Genomic DNA, 18,252 nt, shown 5'->3' on the forward strand with positions numbered 1-18,252 from the left:
AGAGGACAAGTAAAGAAACATTAAAACACAAACATATAAGAATTGTAATAATCGAGGAGTGGACAATCTATACAATTTTAACACAAAGTCTTTGAGTCTAGTTTTTGTTGTTGTTGTTGTTGTTGTTGTTGTTTTTAGACAGGGTCTCACTCTGTCTCATGCCACCACACCCAGCTAATTTCTGTATTTTTAGCAGAGATGGTGTTTCACCATGTTGGCCAAGCTGGTCTTGAACTTCTGACCTCAAATGATCCAATCTGCCTCGGCCTCCCGAAGTGCTGGGATACAGGCGTGAGCCACCGTGCCTGGCTCCTAGTATTTTTTTTTTTTTCAATAGAAAAAATGAGGAAGCCAAATTGTAACTTCATTTTTATTTTCTGTGATAAATTTTAAGCCTATGATAAATAGACTGGAGCTCCCATTTTGGGAAGGAGGGAGAGGAGAAATTGCATTTTGAAGTTTTCCTGAGTTAATTCTACCTCTAAAGGACAATGGATTGCAGCAATTTTATTAACTAGGACCTTATTATGAGGATTGCCATAGTATGAATACAGTCACCTCAACACCATCTGAAGACTACCTATAAGAAATCCCTCAAGACTACTAATTTGAGTCTATACTCTAGAACTGACGAATGTTTTGCAAATGTCCTCTCGACTGCCTACAAGTTTGCTGTTGGTGATTATAATAATATTTACATTTCTGCTTTTTGCAATAATTATGTACTATTAAATAAACAATGTTTTAAAATTACCATATTTGATGTCTCATTAAAAGCAACACTACAGGTATTGGGAGGAGGGGACTGCAAGTTAAAGGTGGAAGTATTCAATTGAGGTGGTGTAAAAATTACTACTTTGGGCGTATGGTTCTCCAAGTGTGGTCTGGGGATCACTGGGGTGCTTCCCAATTCTCTTCCAGAGAGTCTATGAAATAAAAACTGTTTTCATAATAATACTAAGATGTTTTTTGCCTTTCTCATGCTCATTCTTTCTTATGTATACAGTGGTTTTCCAGAGGCCCCATAATGTATGAAGACATCATGACTCTGTCAGCAAATAAAATGTATGCTTGAATATGCTTGCACATTAAAATTTGTTTTAATATATAATGTGTTAAATATTAATGATATAACTGACACAAAAAAGATTTGGGGGATCCTAAATAATTTTTAAGAGTGTAAACAAATCCTAAGACCCAAAATTTTGAGAATCACTGCTTTAGGGGATAAACCTCAATGGAAAGGGCACACCTAATCAAATTTATTCATATTGCATATGAAGAAACTAGTCCATAGGTTTCATGAAGACAGTGATTGTGTCTGTCTGGCTCGCTGTTTTATCCTCAGAATCTAGCACAGTGTCAAGTACAAAATAGGCATTCAAATATTTCATAAACTAATATGTGAATTCATACATACATACATTTATAAATGAAGGGTTTGCTAACTGACTTATTCAAGGTTACATAAAACATCAGCAGTCAAGCTGGAACTATATTTTGGGTCTCCTGCCTTCTGTTCCTGTACTCATGCTACCTAGCTCAAGAATATTTTTGTTTTTGTTAATTTTTATCTTCTAACTATCGAAAGCATGGGTAATCAGTTATCAACAATGTGGGACAATTATCTTCTCATGATGTTATGTGAGTTGAGTACCATACAGATTTTCTCTGGCTTTAAGAATAATCAGCATAGAGTAATACCAAAGAGCTGTAAACACAAGTTAATGGCAAGAGATATCAGATAAGACTTCCTGAGTTTTGCCCAAAACTGTTGAATTTTCATGATTCGTTCTTGTGCTAATTCCTAATCTCGTCCTTCTTTTTTTTGGCCACGATCGTTAAACTTCCGGCAAGTCTTTACATTAGTACACTCAGTAGATCTCACACTCTGGAAAAATAAAACTGTAAATTGTTTTTTGAAAATATTCTTTATAACCTCAACATTGTTTTGAGACAACCAGTGGGTATTTGTAACAGAGACGAGAGAGTTTTGCTTGCCACCTTACTGACGGTTACAGAAAACATGAGGCCCACAACAGCCTACCTAGTACAAAGATGAACCATACAAGTCTTGTGAGATACTGCCTTGATGACCTAAATTCCGAGTCCTGTGAGAAGCGGCTTTTAGAGATGGCTAACTTAAGACAAAACCAACAAGCTGACAGACGCAGCTCTCCCAGTCAACTAGCAGGAATTCTTCTCTACCCACTCACCTTAATGATGCAGTACTTCCTGTCTCCTTTATGATAAGAACTGCCAGAACTGGGTCTCCAGAAGTCAGACTACATTTGAAGGTTCCTATAGCTGGTGAGCCCTTCTATTCTGGGGCCTTGGGAAGGTTGCAATCACTGCCACTAGAGAAGGAATAAAACTTATTTAAATTTCTTCAGTACTTCTTCACCCATTCAATACTGTTCTCCAGAGAAGTTGATTAGATATAGTCAATTCTCCCTATTCATAGTAGTTATGTTCTATAAAGTCATTACCAACACTGAGTTAGCAAATATTGAATTATTGTTCCTAGGGGAAAAACAGGGTTAGTTGAGCCTCTGGTCATAATATTTTCATCAACCAATCAATATATAACCTTGTTTTATGTGTGTTTTTGTTTATACATACATTATTTAATATATATTGTTCATTCATTAACACTGAACTCATAGCCAACAGCACTATAACTCAGGCCTGAATGACGCTTATCTAGCACATGCATTTTTTCATAAGAATTTTTTTCCCTTAGGTGTATCACAGCCTTTTAAAATTGTGGTAAATATACATAACATTTAGCATCTTAACTATTTTTAGGTGTACAGTTCGGTGGCATTAAGCACATTCACACTGTTGTGTAACCATCATCAGCATTCATCTTCATACATTTTCACCTTCCCAGACTGAAACTCTCTATCTATCACACAGTAACTACCCCTCAGTGCCCCACCCAGCACCTGGCAACCACCATGTTACTTTCCATTGCAGCTTTCTTGTGATTAGGAACATAGGAACACCACACAGCACGTCAACACTATGCTTGGGGCCATTTTAAAAGCAAAATCAATAACAGGAGCAATAAAAAAAGCATAAAATATGTGAAAGCATGGCACTAAATAGACTGGAAAAAGGGAATTTGTTTATAGTATGAGAGCCGAAACAATAAGGAACCCTGCCTTGTTTGACCTCATCTGGGAACCTGTGCGTCAGATAGGACTCAAATTTTTGCCACTCTGTGAATGCCAGTGAATGACTGAAAAAAGCTAGGAATATTGAGTTTCATAGATAAATTTCAGCAAGTAGGCAAATTTGTGAATACAGAAATCATGAATAATGAGAATTGTCTGTAAGTGGAAATGACAACCTTTGTTCACTTTTTTCCAGGTAGTAAGAATGAAGAGCTGGAACATGTCTTGTAACCTGGCTGCCTTAGAAATTTTTACTTGCCTCACAGATCTAGAAAGGTAGACTTTGTGACTGATAATTGGCAGCTATGACCTGAAGCAGTTCTAGTTCATGTGGAGCATAATTTTCAGCATAATCTCAAATCCTTCTGCATAAAACAAACAGCAAGCACTCAAGTGCCAGTTATCAATTACTTACTATGTGACAGGTGTTACATTCAGCAATTTACATGCATTATTAAATTATATTCCCCAAAACCCTATAAGGAAGCTAAAGTTTAGGGAAGTTAAGTATCTCATCCATTATCATATAGTTAGAAGTGGCAAAGTTGAGATTTGAACTCAGGTCTATCTGACTCCAGAGCCTGAGTTCTCAATTCAACTGCTATGCAATTCTAAGCATATTAAAAAAAAGAAAGTTTGACTTACTTGCAACTGTATAGATGCATATGTTACAATGATCATAACATTTCAAAGATTTACACATTGAAAAATGAATTTACCAAACAAATAAAACCTTAGAAGCCAGATCTAATATTGTCCCATAACAAAGAGTATCTGAAATCCTCAGGGCATCTGGTTTGTGTCTGGTTTTCCTTAATCTTTAATGATGGGCAAATCCAATGCATTATGTAAGGCCATTTTTTTCTCAAGAGATGTAGATACCTCTTAAGAATTTGATGAAAATGCATTAACTTTTCAGGCTACTGCGTTGCATTTTAGTGCACCGAGGCAGTAAATTAGTGTACGGTGTGCAAAAATGGTAGTGACTTTAAAATAAATATTTGATATGAGCCACTGTATTCTCTTGGAAAACAAAATGTAATGGATTAAATCTCTTAGGAATCCTTAGCTTCCCAAAAAGGAGTAGGAAAAAGAAATCTCCTTTGGCCTGGAAATATCTTCTGTTTCTTGCTGGCTATGTTTGCTTAGTTCTTTAATAGTTCATTTGACTAGATCTTGTGGCTCCCAAAGCTAAGGTTGAACGTTTGATCCCTACAGAGGCCACTTAAATTTAGAGAACAAAAAGCTCTATTCTCTGCTCCCAGACTTTACCCCAAATCCCTGCCAGGTGTCTGCCCTCTGGTCAAAATGAGAAATTGGCAAAGGGGTGAAAACATATCACAGTATTGGGAAACAACAAAAGGTCACCCCTTTATCATGATGCTCTTTCTCTTTTATGTGCTTACAATATTCTGATATAATTTATAGAGAAGAGATACTGCACTTTTTACTCTCTGGAAATTTACTGCTAGAAATCTGAGGCAAACTGTAATAAGCTCTGCCATGCCAGTTATAAAGTTCATTATCTTATTCTATGTTCAGAGATTTTTCTACTAGCTGACATTATCCTCTTGGTAATAAACAACGAAGAAACACATCTTCTGAGAATAATCTGCATCTTTAGAATAGGAAATAGTAGCACTCAGTCAAAAGTTCAGTAAAATTTTCATATTAATAAAAGACATTAAACTATGTAAAAATAATTCCATGCACAATATATCATAATAAGAATGACTTTCAATATTTACTAAGAATTTAGTCAGAAAACAAGTTTCTCAAATTATAGATGAAAATTCTCTACTAGTATCATAATCTTAACTTTTAATTCAGGTCTTCCTAATTTTATTTTCCTAATTACTTGGCACTAAAATAATTTAATACAACAAATAAAATATTTTACTTCAAATGCTTGCCTAAACAATATAAAATCATTTTAGTTTTGAGGAAGTAATATTTCATATTTTAACTATGTAATGTAAATTAAAATTGACTTATTTAAATTATAAGAGTTGTGTAAGGATTAATCAGATTTAAGTGCAGTTTATATTATTGCCAACATAGACTTTTGTTTTTCAAATGTCACAAATATCTTTTATTATTTGTGGATTTATTCCTTTTATGAAGTAGTCAAATGAATCAGCTCACCCTTGACTGTAACAAAATACTGCTTGGTGACTTGTGACAGACAGGGTTTTAACCTCTGACAGCGAGATTCATTGTGGAGCAAGAGCCAATCATAGATCCTGACGACACTTGTCTCATCTAAGTTGGAATATAAAAAGCCACTTGGAATACAGTATAAAAGATTCACTGGTGTGGCAAGTTGTCTCTCAGACTGTACATGCATTAAAATTTTGCTCGGCATTACTCAAAAGCAAAAGAAAAGTAAAAGGAAGAAATAAGAACAAGAAAAAAAGATTATATTGATTTTAAAATCATGCAAAAACTGCAACTCTGTGTTTATATTTACCTGTTTATGCTGATTGTTGCTGGTCCAGTGGATCTAAATGAGAACAGTGAGCAAAAAGAAAATGTGGAAAAAGAGGGGCTGTGTAATGCATGTACTTGGAGACAAAACACTAAATCTTCAAGAATAGAAGCCATTAAAATACAAATCCTCAGTAAACTTCGTCTGGAAACAGCTCCTAACATCAGCAAAGATGCTATAAGACAACTTTTACCCAAAGCTCCTCCACTCCGGGAACTGATTGATCAGTATGATGTCCAGAGGGATGACAGCAGCGATGGCTCTTTGGAAGATGACGATTATCACGCTACAACGGAAACAATCATTACCATGCCTACAGAGTGTAAGTAGTCCTATTAGTGTACATCAACAGTTCTGCTGACTGTTGTTCTAGTGTTTATGAGAAACAGATCTATTTTCAGTCTCTTTTAACAAGCTGTTGGCCTGTATGTAAGTAGAAAGGAAAAGAGTTTCTCTTTTTCAAGATTTCATGAGAATATATTAATGAGACAAAAATCTGCCGCATTATTTGTTTTCTTATAGAGACAAAAAGCTAAAAAATAAAATACTTGCATAGCATTAGTTTAATAAGGAAAATATAGATAGCAGGCTTATGCTTTCACAGTAATACCACCAAGGCAAGGACTGAGAGATACTACAAGCAATGTTAAAAACTTACATTAAATTTTATAATTGTATTTGGTTGTGTAAAATAAGTTTTTTTCACTAATAACAGAAAAAAAAAGAAATTTGCTGGATGTTTAAGCTTACTTGAGCATTGCTGAAAACCTAAAGTGATTTCTGTCATTTGAAACTCTTACAGTATTTTTTTGTTCTTCACAGTTAAAAATTCAATTTTGAAAGCTATTACAGTAAAGAGTATGAAAAATTAAATATCTTAATTTATTAGTAAGAACAACAATGAAGTAAACATAGCATAATACTCATCATGAACTAAATATTAGAAAATGCCTAAGAAATAAACATTTTAATTGGGTAGGTTATGACTCACAAAGTCCTCCTTGTACCTTTACCATAGTACTATTGTTGAGAGTACCCAGTTTGTGTACTTCCAAGCAGGCATAGTGCCTAACAACCTTCTAAAATACTTTATTCTTCCTGAGAGGGAGGGCTTTTACCTGTAGTATCTACTTTGCTTGTGACAGATAACATATTTCATACAATTCCATTTGCAGTCAGCTCCAAAGAATACTTTCTCCAGGAAAGAGAAACAAGCACCTTGACAGAGAAGGCATGGCAAGAAAAATTTTGTGTTATCTGTTATCTTGCTTTAATACAATGCTTTATATACTTTAAACAAGATTCAAAACAGTTTTAAAATATTATTTCCCTTATTAAGTAATCAGGTTATGATGCAGCAAAGAATTTCCATTTAAGACTCTGCTATCAAATAGGTCTGGAATAGATTTGCCTTTTATAGACAATTTTAGAAAGCCAAAATAAAGGAAATTGTTAGTGCTTGTGCTTACATGACAGCCTGGCTTCCTAAAGACAATACTTTGGAACTTTTGAGATAGCCTGAATATAACATCAAAATTTTTGTGTTAATTACCTGCTTAGTTTTGCTCCTTTAAAAGGCTATTCCAAAGCCAAAATGTAACAGATGTATTGTGTTTTCTACTAATTCCCGAGGCTCAGTAAGTTGCTCAGTGTGTCTTGTCCCCAGGTAATTCAGGCCTGGGGGAAGGGTTCCTTCTTCCAGACTGATTGGTACAGCTGCTCAGTAAGTGTAACTACTCAGATTCCCAAAGAATTCTAAGTGGTTGTTCCTCCACAGTGACTCTTGTTCTCTCTAATCATCATCATTTTAAAATTTCATTCAGTGTTCATGACTTCATAGAACCTTCCTTTGTCCATAGTTCTCTGGAAGGGTAATAGATTCCTGATGAACAGCTGAAAATACATACATCTGAAAAATTCTGAAAAGCTAGGGTAATTATTTTCTTTCACATTTTTTGCTGAGTTATAAAGTTCCACACAGTATTTCATTTTAAAAGACTGCATAGGCATACATTATCTTAATTTTTTTTAAATGCTCAACTATTAATATGGAGGGGTTTTGTTAATGGGAAATAATTTCAGTAACTCTTCTTTTCTTATTCATTTATAGCTGATTTTTTAATGCGAATGGATGGAAAACCCAAATGTTGCTTCTTTAAATTTAGCTCTAAAATACAATACAATAAAGTGGTAAAGGCCCAACTATGGATATATCTGAGACCCGTCGAGACTCCTACAACAGTGTTTGTGCAAATCCTGAGACTCATCAAACCTATGAAAGACGGTACAAGGTATACTGGAATCCGATCTCTGAAACTTGACATGAACCCAGGCACTGGTATTTGGCAGAGCATTGATGTGAAGACAGTGTTGCAAAATTGGCTCAAACAACCTGAATCCAACTTAGGCATTGAAATAAAAGCTTTAGATGAGAATGGTCATGATCTTGCTGTAACCTTCCCAGGACCAGGAGAAGATGGGCTGGTAAGTGATAACTGAAAATAACATTGTAATAATCTTATGTTTTTATTCATAATATGAATAAACAATAGTGGAAAATAGCTACAAATTCCCTAAGCTCATAAGCCAGACAAAGGTATCTTACCCCAATGGTAGCCCTGTACCCAATAAAAGTAGGTGTCCAATTTCATATCCTATGAAACACCCCTTTGATATTCTTACTTTGCATGAAGATTCTAGAAAACAACTATACCATACTTCTTAATTCTTAAGAAGTTCTTTTGAATTGGGAATGAAATATAAAGTGTTTTCATTAATATGATACATGACTATATGAATTAAAATATTAACTCTATATAGTGCATTTTACTACATATACAAACAAATCAAAACTTTTTTTTTCTCCCAGAAGGGTGCCAAATGTGTTAAAATTTTGGCTTAGCATAAAACAGATAAAAAAAAACCTTTTAAAATTTTATAATTAAAATGTTTTATTCAGAGAAATTAAGAGTGATATTTATAGGCTTACATTTTATTAAATATATTTAAGATTCCTCATGATAAATATGTTCATTATTTGTAGGATGTTGATGCACTGATGTGTATATATATTTCTTTATGGAATACTCCTAATAAAATTTCAATTTACAGGCTGGTTAACCTTTGCCACCTACCTTATTTCTGAGCTGCCTTGGCATTCTTGTGCAAAAGTTTACTTACAGAAGGCCAACTAACTTAGTATCAGGCCAAGTAAATGACAATACCTTATATATTATACAATTTAATAAAAACCATTTTAATTCCTAGTACAAATTTAGGGTTACTCTTCTGGCCTACCTAAATTTCTGTTTACTTCTGTTTTCAAATACTTAATGTGATCACATCTTTTTATATTCATCTATTGACATAATTTACAAAAGATTATACTTACAAACAACAAACTTGTTACCTTCGTAATCTTACAATGATCTTAGTTATAAAGATGAAATAATTAGCAGATCAGAATTACTTTAAATAAAACATTCTTTAAAATACTATACAATATTTTTTATTTTTTCATCTTTAGTTTTTTATTATATATATATGTGTATATACATATATATACACACACACACGTTTTACTTCAATATGTTGGGGGTTCAAGTGGTTTCTGGCTACATGGATGAATTGTACAGTGGTGAAGTCTGAGATTTTAGTGCACTCATCACTCCAAGTAGTGTATATTGTACCCAATATGTAGTTTTTAATCCCTCATCCCCACCTCCCCATTCTGAGTCTCCAAAATACCTTATACTACTCTGTATGTCTTTGCATACCCATAGCTTAGCTCGCACTTATAAGTGAGAACATATGGTATTTGGTTTTCCATTGCCTTCGAATAATGGCCTCCAGCTCCATCTAATTTGCTGCAAAAGACATTACTTCACTCTTTTTTATGGTTAAATAGTATTCCATTGTATATATATACCACATTTTCTTTATCCATTCATCCGCTGATGGGCAGTTAGGCTGGTTCCATATCTTTACAACTGTGAATTGTGCTGTGATAAACATACGTGTGCAGGTATCTAAAAGACTATACAATTTTCTAAATGATCTAGTTTCCTTTATATATGCTACTTTAAATGTTAATGACTCAAATGATACTATTATTTTTGACAGTCTTAAATAATACTGCCAGAGCTATTTTCATTTAGATATGGGTTAAAAACTACTGTCAATTATTTAAGAAAGTGTTCCTTTTCATAGGTAGCACTTTAATGATCAAAAATGATAATATGAACAGTGGTTAATATGTTGTATTCCTCAGATTTTTTCGTGTAAAGGGAAACAAAGTCTCAAACGCATTAAAAGACTGGGGCAGAGACAGAACCAACAAATTTTTAAATATCTGAATAGAAACATTTTCCAGTGAAAGAATTAAGGAGGTATCATCGTCTCTTCTTCTGAATTTGTCCTTCTCTATTTTGCCCTGGCTTTATTGTTCTAGTTTTCCTGAGTGAGGACCTAGAGAATGGAGGATGGATGACTATACCTACCCCTCCAGGAGTTACCAGGCATATTTAGCCAACATATTTAATCAGAAAGCAAGAAGAGAGGGAGCTCAGCTCTTTCCTTCATTCCCCTCTTCTCCTTCTTCTCCTCTCTCTCCTGTCCTTCCCTCCCTTTCTTCCCATAAATATTTTCAGGACATCCATTATGTGCCAGGCAGTCTGGTACTCAAACTTGGAAAAATAAAAATTAACAAGACATGGAACTGATCTCAGGGGAATTTGTATTTCTGTTAAATTCGTTTGAGACATAAGGGGAACATCAAGTCTAGTGTAAATTAACATTCCTTAATGCTGTGCCTTTTAAAAACAAATGTGGTATGAGCAAAATTATTAGTTTATTTCTTCAACAATGACTTCTTAAGGTAGGTAGAAAAGTGTTTCCGGGTCTATTGACACTACTGATTGTCCTTTCCTTTTCAAACAGAATCCCTTTTTAGAGGTCAAGGTAACAGACACACCAAAAAGATCCAGAAGGGATTTTGGTCTTGACTGTGATGAACACTCAACAGAATCGCGATGCTGTCGTTACCCTCTAACTGTGGATTTTGAAGCTTTTGGATGGGATTGGATTATCGCTCCTAAAAGATATAAGGCCAATTACTGCTCTGGAGAGTGTGAATTTGTATTTTTACAAAAATATCCTCATACTCATCTGGTACACCAAGCAAACCCCAGAGGTTCAGCAGGCCCTTGCTGTACTCCCACAAAGATGTCTCCAATTAATATGCTATATTTTAATGGCAAAGAACAAATAATATATGGGAAAATTCCAGCCATGGTAGTAGACCGCTGCGGGTGCTCATGAGATTTATATTAAGTGTTCATAACTTCCTAAAACATGGAAGGTCTTCCCCTCAACAATTTTGAAGCTGTGAAATTAAGTACCACAGGCTATAGGCCTAGAGTATCCTACAGTCACTTAAGCATAAGCTACAGTATGTAAACTAAAAGGGGGAATACATGCAATGGTTGGCATTTAACCATCCAAACAAATCATACAATAAAGTTTTATGATTTCCAGAGTTTTTGAGCTAGAAGGAGATCAAATTACATTTATGTTCCTGTATATTACAACATCGGCGAGGAAATGAAAGCAATTCTCCTTGCATTCTGATGAATTAAAGGAGTATGCTTTAAAGTCTATTTCTTTACAGTTTTGTTTAATATTTACAGAAAAATCTACATACAGTATTGGTAAAATGCAGGATTGTTATATACCATCATTCGAATCATCCTTAAACACTTGAATTTATATTGTATGGTAGCATACTTGGTAAGATAAAATTCCACAAAAATAGGGATGGTGCAGCATATGCAATTTCCATTCCTATCGAATTGACACAGTACATTAACAATCCATGCCAATGGTGCTAATACAATAGGCTGAATGTCTGAGGCTACCAGGTTTATCACATAAAAATCATTCAGTAAAATAGTAAGTTTCTCTTTTCTTCAGGTGCATTTTCCTACACCTCCAAATGAGGAATGGATTTTCTTTAATGTAAGAAGAATCATTTTTCTAGAGGTTGGCTTTCAATTCTGTAGCATACTTGGAGAAACGTTATCTTAAAAGGCAGTCAAATAGTATTCATTTTTATCAAAATGTCAAAATAACATACTTGGAGAAGTATGTAATTTTGTCTTTGGAAAATTACAACACTGCCTTTGCAACACTACAGTTTTTATGGTAAAATAATAGAAATGATCGACTCTATCAATATTGTATAAAAAGACTGAAACAATGCATTTATATAATATATATACAATATTGTTTTGTAAATAAGTGTCTCATTTTTTATTTACTTTGGTATATTTTTACACTAAGGACATTTCAAATTAAGTATGAAGGCACAAAGACATGTCATGCATCACAGAAAAGCAACTACTTATATTTCAGAGCAAATTAGCAGATTAAATAGTGGTCTTAAAACTCCGTATGTTAATAATTAGATGGTTATATTACAAACATTTTATATTTTTTTACATGATTAACATTCACTTATGGATTCATGATGGCTGTATAATGTGAATTTGAAATTTCATTGGTTTACTGTCATTGTGTTTGAATCTCAACGTTCCATTATTTTAATACTTGCAAAAATATTACTAAGCATACCAAAATAATTGACTCTATTATCTGAAATGAAGAATAAACTGATGCTATCTCAACAATAACTGTTACTTTTATTTTATAATTTGATAATGAATATATTCTGCATTTATTTACTTCTGTTTTGTAAATTGGGATTTTGTTAATCAAATTTATTGTACTATGACTAAATGAAATTATTTCTTACATCTAATTTGTAGAAACAATATAACTTATATTAAAGTGTTTTCACATTTTTTGAAAGACACAACAGTTTTTATTCTAATGATTAATTCTGGATTTCTGATTTTCACTTTATCATAAAAGTCTAATGGTTTAGCACAAAAGTGTGGTTGAGGAATTTTAGGTCTGCTACTCTGGTTCTCAGGAGTTAAATTCCTATTAAATTGGTTCTGGTCAAGTTGCTTTACACATACGAAAGCAAGGACTAGTTATATCTGTTTCATTTCTCTTTATCTTGACCTGAANTCAACAATAACTGTTACTTTTATTTTATAATTTGATAATGAATATATTCTGCATTTATTTACTTCTGTTTTGTAAATTGGGATTTTGTTAATCAAATTTATTGTACTATGACTAAATGAAATTATTTCTTACATCTAATTTGTAGAAACAATATAACTTATATTAAAGTGTTTTCACATTTTTTGAAAGACACAACAGTTTTATTCTAATGATTAATTCTGGATTTCTGATTTTCACTTTATCATAAAAGTCTAATGGTTTAGCACAAAAGTGTGGTTGAGGAATTTTAGGTCTGCTACTCTGGTTCTCAGGAGTTAAATTCCTATTAAATTGGTTCTGGTCAAGTTGCTTTACACATACGAAAGCAAGGACTAGTTATATCTGTTTCATTTCTCTTTATCTTGACCTGAAAACTATTTATATGTTTTCATAGGTTCAATTTCCAAATGCATTGCAGTTGGCAAGGGTATACGGTCCTAGAGTTACAAGTTCTACTGAAGCCACAGAGACACAAGGAAGCTACATTTTTTTCTTACCACTTAATGAAACTGGTACACTTATCAGAACTTTGGGGGCACCAATTTTCAAACTGAATTGCAAAACAGTTGTAAAGTATCTAGAAATCCTTAAGTGCAATAATATATATATGAATATTTTTTAAGTGATCCCTCCACTCTACCCTCCATCAGCTTAGTAACTTAGTTATAAAGCAGTGACTAAGTTTAACAGGGAAGATAATTAAAATTCTATGTGTTAATATTGCTAAATAGTTTATAATTAATATAAATGTCATTTCAATAATTTCTATTTGTATATTAATTATATACAAATATAAATCTAAATTCAAATATTGATTAAATGATATAATAAAATCCATTTCAAATATCAAATGATCACTTTTTAAAATAAAGCACCTGAGTACTACCAATAATATAACTAAGAAATGAAACTATAGGCAATGATAGGAAAGTCATGACTGGTCTGGGATGTGACATAGAGTGTTGAAATTTCATTTGCATGGTCATTCAGTTCCAGTTTACACACTGCAAAACATATCAAAGCAAACTATACTATTCTGATCATCCCTGAGTAAGATGTGGAGCAATGAAAAATGGTACTAAATTTAGTACCATTCATGCCTCGATGGCATTTTGCAGAGGAAGTATTTGGAAAATGAGTATATTTACATCAGATAGCATGCATGGTTTATAGCAAGTTTATCTTGGTTGCCATTCAAAACACTAGACAAAAGGAATATTTAAATATATTTTCCTAGATTACACATCAAAATGCTTCCATTAGTATCACATCCTGTCAAGAACACAAGATGTTCTTGAATGTAAGATTTTACATATGAGGCTGCCCAATTTATCTGACAGGCATAAAATGTATATATAATAATGACAGATAACTCCTTAATAAGATAACTCATAAAGGTTGACTAGCTTATGTCAGGTTTAACATTACACTAAGTATTCCTGATATGGAACTGTATAGTTTGGCAATGATGCAAGCACACATGCTTTGTTTTCATTGATTCCACTTTTGGATTACTATAAGAAAGCAAAGTTTTAACAGTATTATATTATTGTTTCTGCTTCATAATAAAGCTGATGTTTTAAATAAGCACACACATATACTTTCTTAAAAATCAACTTTAATAAAATGTAATTTTATTAGTTCTATATATGCACTATAGGCAAAATATTATTCACTAGCATTAATTTATAGAAATGTAAAACATAATACCAGGTTCTGATCCTAATGAGATCTGTTGAAAATGTCTCCTGAGATGGGCTAACAGCTATATTTGACTCAATTTATCTTAATGGTAACTTTAAGCCAAAAATGTAAAAAAGATTAAATCACTAATTCACCCCTTTAATTTGTTATCCCAACCATTCAAGATTACTCTATTAAGAAACCTTTTCCTACAAGTGTTAAGCGTTTTTTCTCTTTAACATTTTATGAAGGACACTATTCAGAACAAAATTTGATTATGCGGTTTGGGCCATAGATCCTCCACAAGATTTTCTCAGATCTGCTCCCACAGACACTAAGTCTAAGAAGCCAAATGTCTCTTGGCTCTATTCCCATGGAACTCAGAACCTTGACATTACCTCTCAACCAGCCAAAAAAAAAAAAAGAAAAAAAAACATGTCTCTACAAGAAAGTATGCCTACATGATGTCATGAGATCCTGAAAATGCTGAGATAGAATTCTGAAGGTGACAATCAAGCATAAAACACCAGTTTACTGAGCACACTAAAGTGACTATGGGAGAAAATCAAAATTGTTACATGGAAACAATTGAGTGGTCATTGAGGCAATTGCTAGGCTTCAAGCTTCAAGAATGTCTTCCCGAAAAACTGCATACTTTTCAGGCAACTCAAGTAATGGAGTGAATTATATGGCTGCCTGCACCCTAGGTGAAGAATTCTACTGAGGAACACCAGGTCATCTTGGGCTCTGAACGAGGCCAGGTGCCCTGAGATAAAAATTATAGTAAAGAAAAGCAGACGAGTGTACTCCTCCCTACTTGTAGATATGCCTTGTCTGTAGATACGCCAGTAAAATTGTCCCAAAGTCTAGAATCTACCAAGACCTGTGTCTTACAGTGAACTTAAGTTCCTTATGGCACCAGTCAGACAGAATTCCACCAAAGTTGTGTAGGACTGATGCAAACCCAAAGAGATTCCTATCTTCTCATCGGCCAGGGTGCATACCTGTGACTGAAACAAATTGCACCAAGTAAGTTTCTTATGGGAGAAACAGCTCTGCAATTGCAGGGCCAGCAGAAATCCTTCCTTCACTGAGAGAAGCGTGTGGACTATGAATAGTGAGCCCTATCCAACTTGACCAGACAGATGTTTGACCAGACAGATGCTTGACCAAAGACTCCTCATCCTGGCCAAAGACAGCAGTGTCATCTCAGGGCAGCAATCGGGACAGTGGCTGGAATCTGGCCATATATATATTGACACAGCCTTACCTAGTACATTACCTGGTTAGTGTATTTGGCCCTCATATATCCTCTTAAGGATAATTAATAAGGAATAAATTACTTATAGGAAATTGGACAAGATCCATGAGTATGACTTACAGAAGAAAATCACATTATATAGGAACTATTATCTCCATTTTGGAAATGAGGAAGTTGAGACTCAGAGAGGTGCACGACTAATAAATGACTAAGATGGGTATATACATAGTGTAAGAAATACAAATGTAGAGGTACAATTTTTCACAGTCATTAACTCAGGTGTGCAAGACTGTAACTTTTGATTTCTTACAAAATTGACCAGCTTTTACTGGAAGCCTCCTCATGCTATATCACCATTTCTACTTTGTAGATGCAACATCATTGGGAACCTCTCTAATGATGCTCCTCTCCACGGACCTCACACAGAAAATGATGTACAATAGCCATATCCCCCTGTTCTCAAATGTCTGAACTTCTAGGAAGGGTGTAATATCTCTAATTCCTTACAGTTCAGCTCATGAGGGAGGGCATCACAAAAATACCAATGTTTGAAGCCTCTCTCTTCCCAACATATTGTTTCCTGTCATCAGCTCATGAGATCTTTAAGTGAAAAGATACAGAAATAGGTTCTGACTGACTGGCTGTATTTACTGACTCTTCATATTTGATACCTGAGCCTAGACCCTTGCACTTGCTATCTTTTTATTCTGATTCTGATCCGACAAGTGGAATCCCGGAAAAATGTAACTTCTTCATAAACCACGTTATTAATTCTCACTAATGATAAAAATGTAACTTAAAATGAGATGACATCCTTTTACCTACAACTGTACTAAATTTTATGCTAATATCTGGCATTATTAGTAAGCATGATCAGAAATAAACACTCTACACTCTACATTAGCTATAAAAAGGCCCTGCCCAGTACCTTCCAATTTTTAACATTAAACTAAATTTGGCCTGAGGCAACCTCCATACCTCCCTATGTAACTGAAGGGCAATCTAACTTACTAAGTAAACGAACTGAAAGCCTGACTTAGGGGTATATTTTATAACAAATAGCTGTGTGTCAGCCAATCACAGCAGCTGAGTTTCAGCCAGTCTCAGGCAGGCAACTGACCAAACCACATCCAAACAAGGAAAACTCAGATTTATAACCAACCAAGCTGTTTCTATACTTCGTTTCCATTTTCTGCCTATAAACGCTGCCTGTCTGCATTGCATAGCAGAGTTCTCTCAACCTCTTCTGGTTCTGAGGGCTGCCTATCAAATTGTTCTTTGTTCAAATAAACCTTGTTTTATTTTTCAAAAGTTGTTCAGTAACAAGATCCTGAGGGGTTCTAATGGTGATTTCACTTCTAAAATTTTATCTTTTCCCCCAAAATGCAAACATTTATGTAAAACTAGAGTTAATTATTTTTAAGATTGGAAATAAGACACATTCTAAATATAGAAAAATGGTTATAATCGATTTAGTAGATAGCACATTCAAAATTATATATGTGTGTCTCTAAATATACATGATACACGTATGTACACACAAGCTATACACATATTTATCTACTTAGAATACATTCAGCTGTAAATAACAGAAATCCCAATTCAAATAGGACTTAATGGAAAAGCTGATTATCTCATAGAAGTTCAGATGCAAGGGAACTCTAGGTAGAGTATGACAGGGAGCTTAGTAATATCAGTGAAGGCCTAAATGCTTTCCACTGCTTCACTCTGCTATGCTCATTGGGTTTGTTTGGCCATGATGTTGTCTCTACAATTACAAGATGGCTACTGCAGTTTATATGACAATGTCCATGTATACTGAAGAAAGGGAGCCACACTGCACGTGTGTTTGTGAAAAATTTCCTTTGCAGAATCAAAGAATATGATTATATTTAATTTTAATCAACACAATTTGCACTCCATAGAAGTTGTACCAATTTATATTTTTATTATAATGGATGAGATTACCTATTTTCCCATACCCTCATCATTTATATTTCTAGTCTGATAGGTGAAAAACGGCATCTGATCATGAGTTTCATTGTATTTCTCTTATTTTAAGTAAGGTCATTAATCTTTTTGTATTTTAAGTAAGGATCACTTGTACTTTCTTTTACTTTCTTTTCTAGTAATTGCTTTTATCCTTTGCCCATTTTTTTTTTTTTTCTATTAGGTTGTTATTTCTTGTTTTTTTTTTTTTGGAGGACGGAGTCTCGCTCTGTTGCCCAAACTGGAGTGCAGTGGCCGGACTCAGCATTCACTGCCAAGCTCCGCCTTTCAGGTTCACGCCATTCTCCTGCCTCAGCCTCCGGAGTAGCTGGACTATAGGTGCCCGCCACCTCGCCCGGCTGTTTTTTGTATTTTTTAGTAGAGACGGGGTTTTCACCGCTGTTAGCCGGATGGTCTCGATCTCCAAGACCTTGTGATCGCCCTCTCGGCCTCCCAAAGTGCTGGGATTACAGGCTTGAGCCACCGCGCTCCGGCCTGGCTTTAAAGAAATCTATGTATTT

General features: G+C 34.2%; 1 protein-coding gene across 1 annotated transcript; it reads left to right on the forward strand.

Annotated features, from left to right (window-relative positions):
* The first annotated feature begins 5,482 nt into the window (after window positions 1-5,482).
* MSTN (myostatin) lies at window positions 5,483-12,538 on the forward strand. Its single transcript, XM_017852898.1, has 3 exons — window positions 5,483-5,989; window positions 7,778-8,151; window positions 10,606-12,538. Exons 1-3 carry the CDS (start codon window positions 5,617-5,619, stop codon window positions 10,984-10,986), a joined length of 1,128 nt encoding a protein of 375 aa, XP_017708387.1. The 5' UTR covers window positions 5,483-5,616; the 3' UTR covers window positions 10,987-12,538.
* The last annotated feature ends 5,714 nt before the right edge of the window (window positions 12,539-18,252 follow it).

Source organism: Rhinopithecus bieti, unplaced genomic scaffold, assembly GCF_001698545.2.
Source record: "Rhinopithecus bieti isolate Rb0 unplaced genomic scaffold, ASM169854v2 scaffold_35609, whole genome shotgun sequence".
NCBI classification, from domain to species: domain Eukaryota; kingdom Metazoa; phylum Chordata; class Mammalia; order Primates; family Cercopithecidae; genus Rhinopithecus; species Rhinopithecus bieti.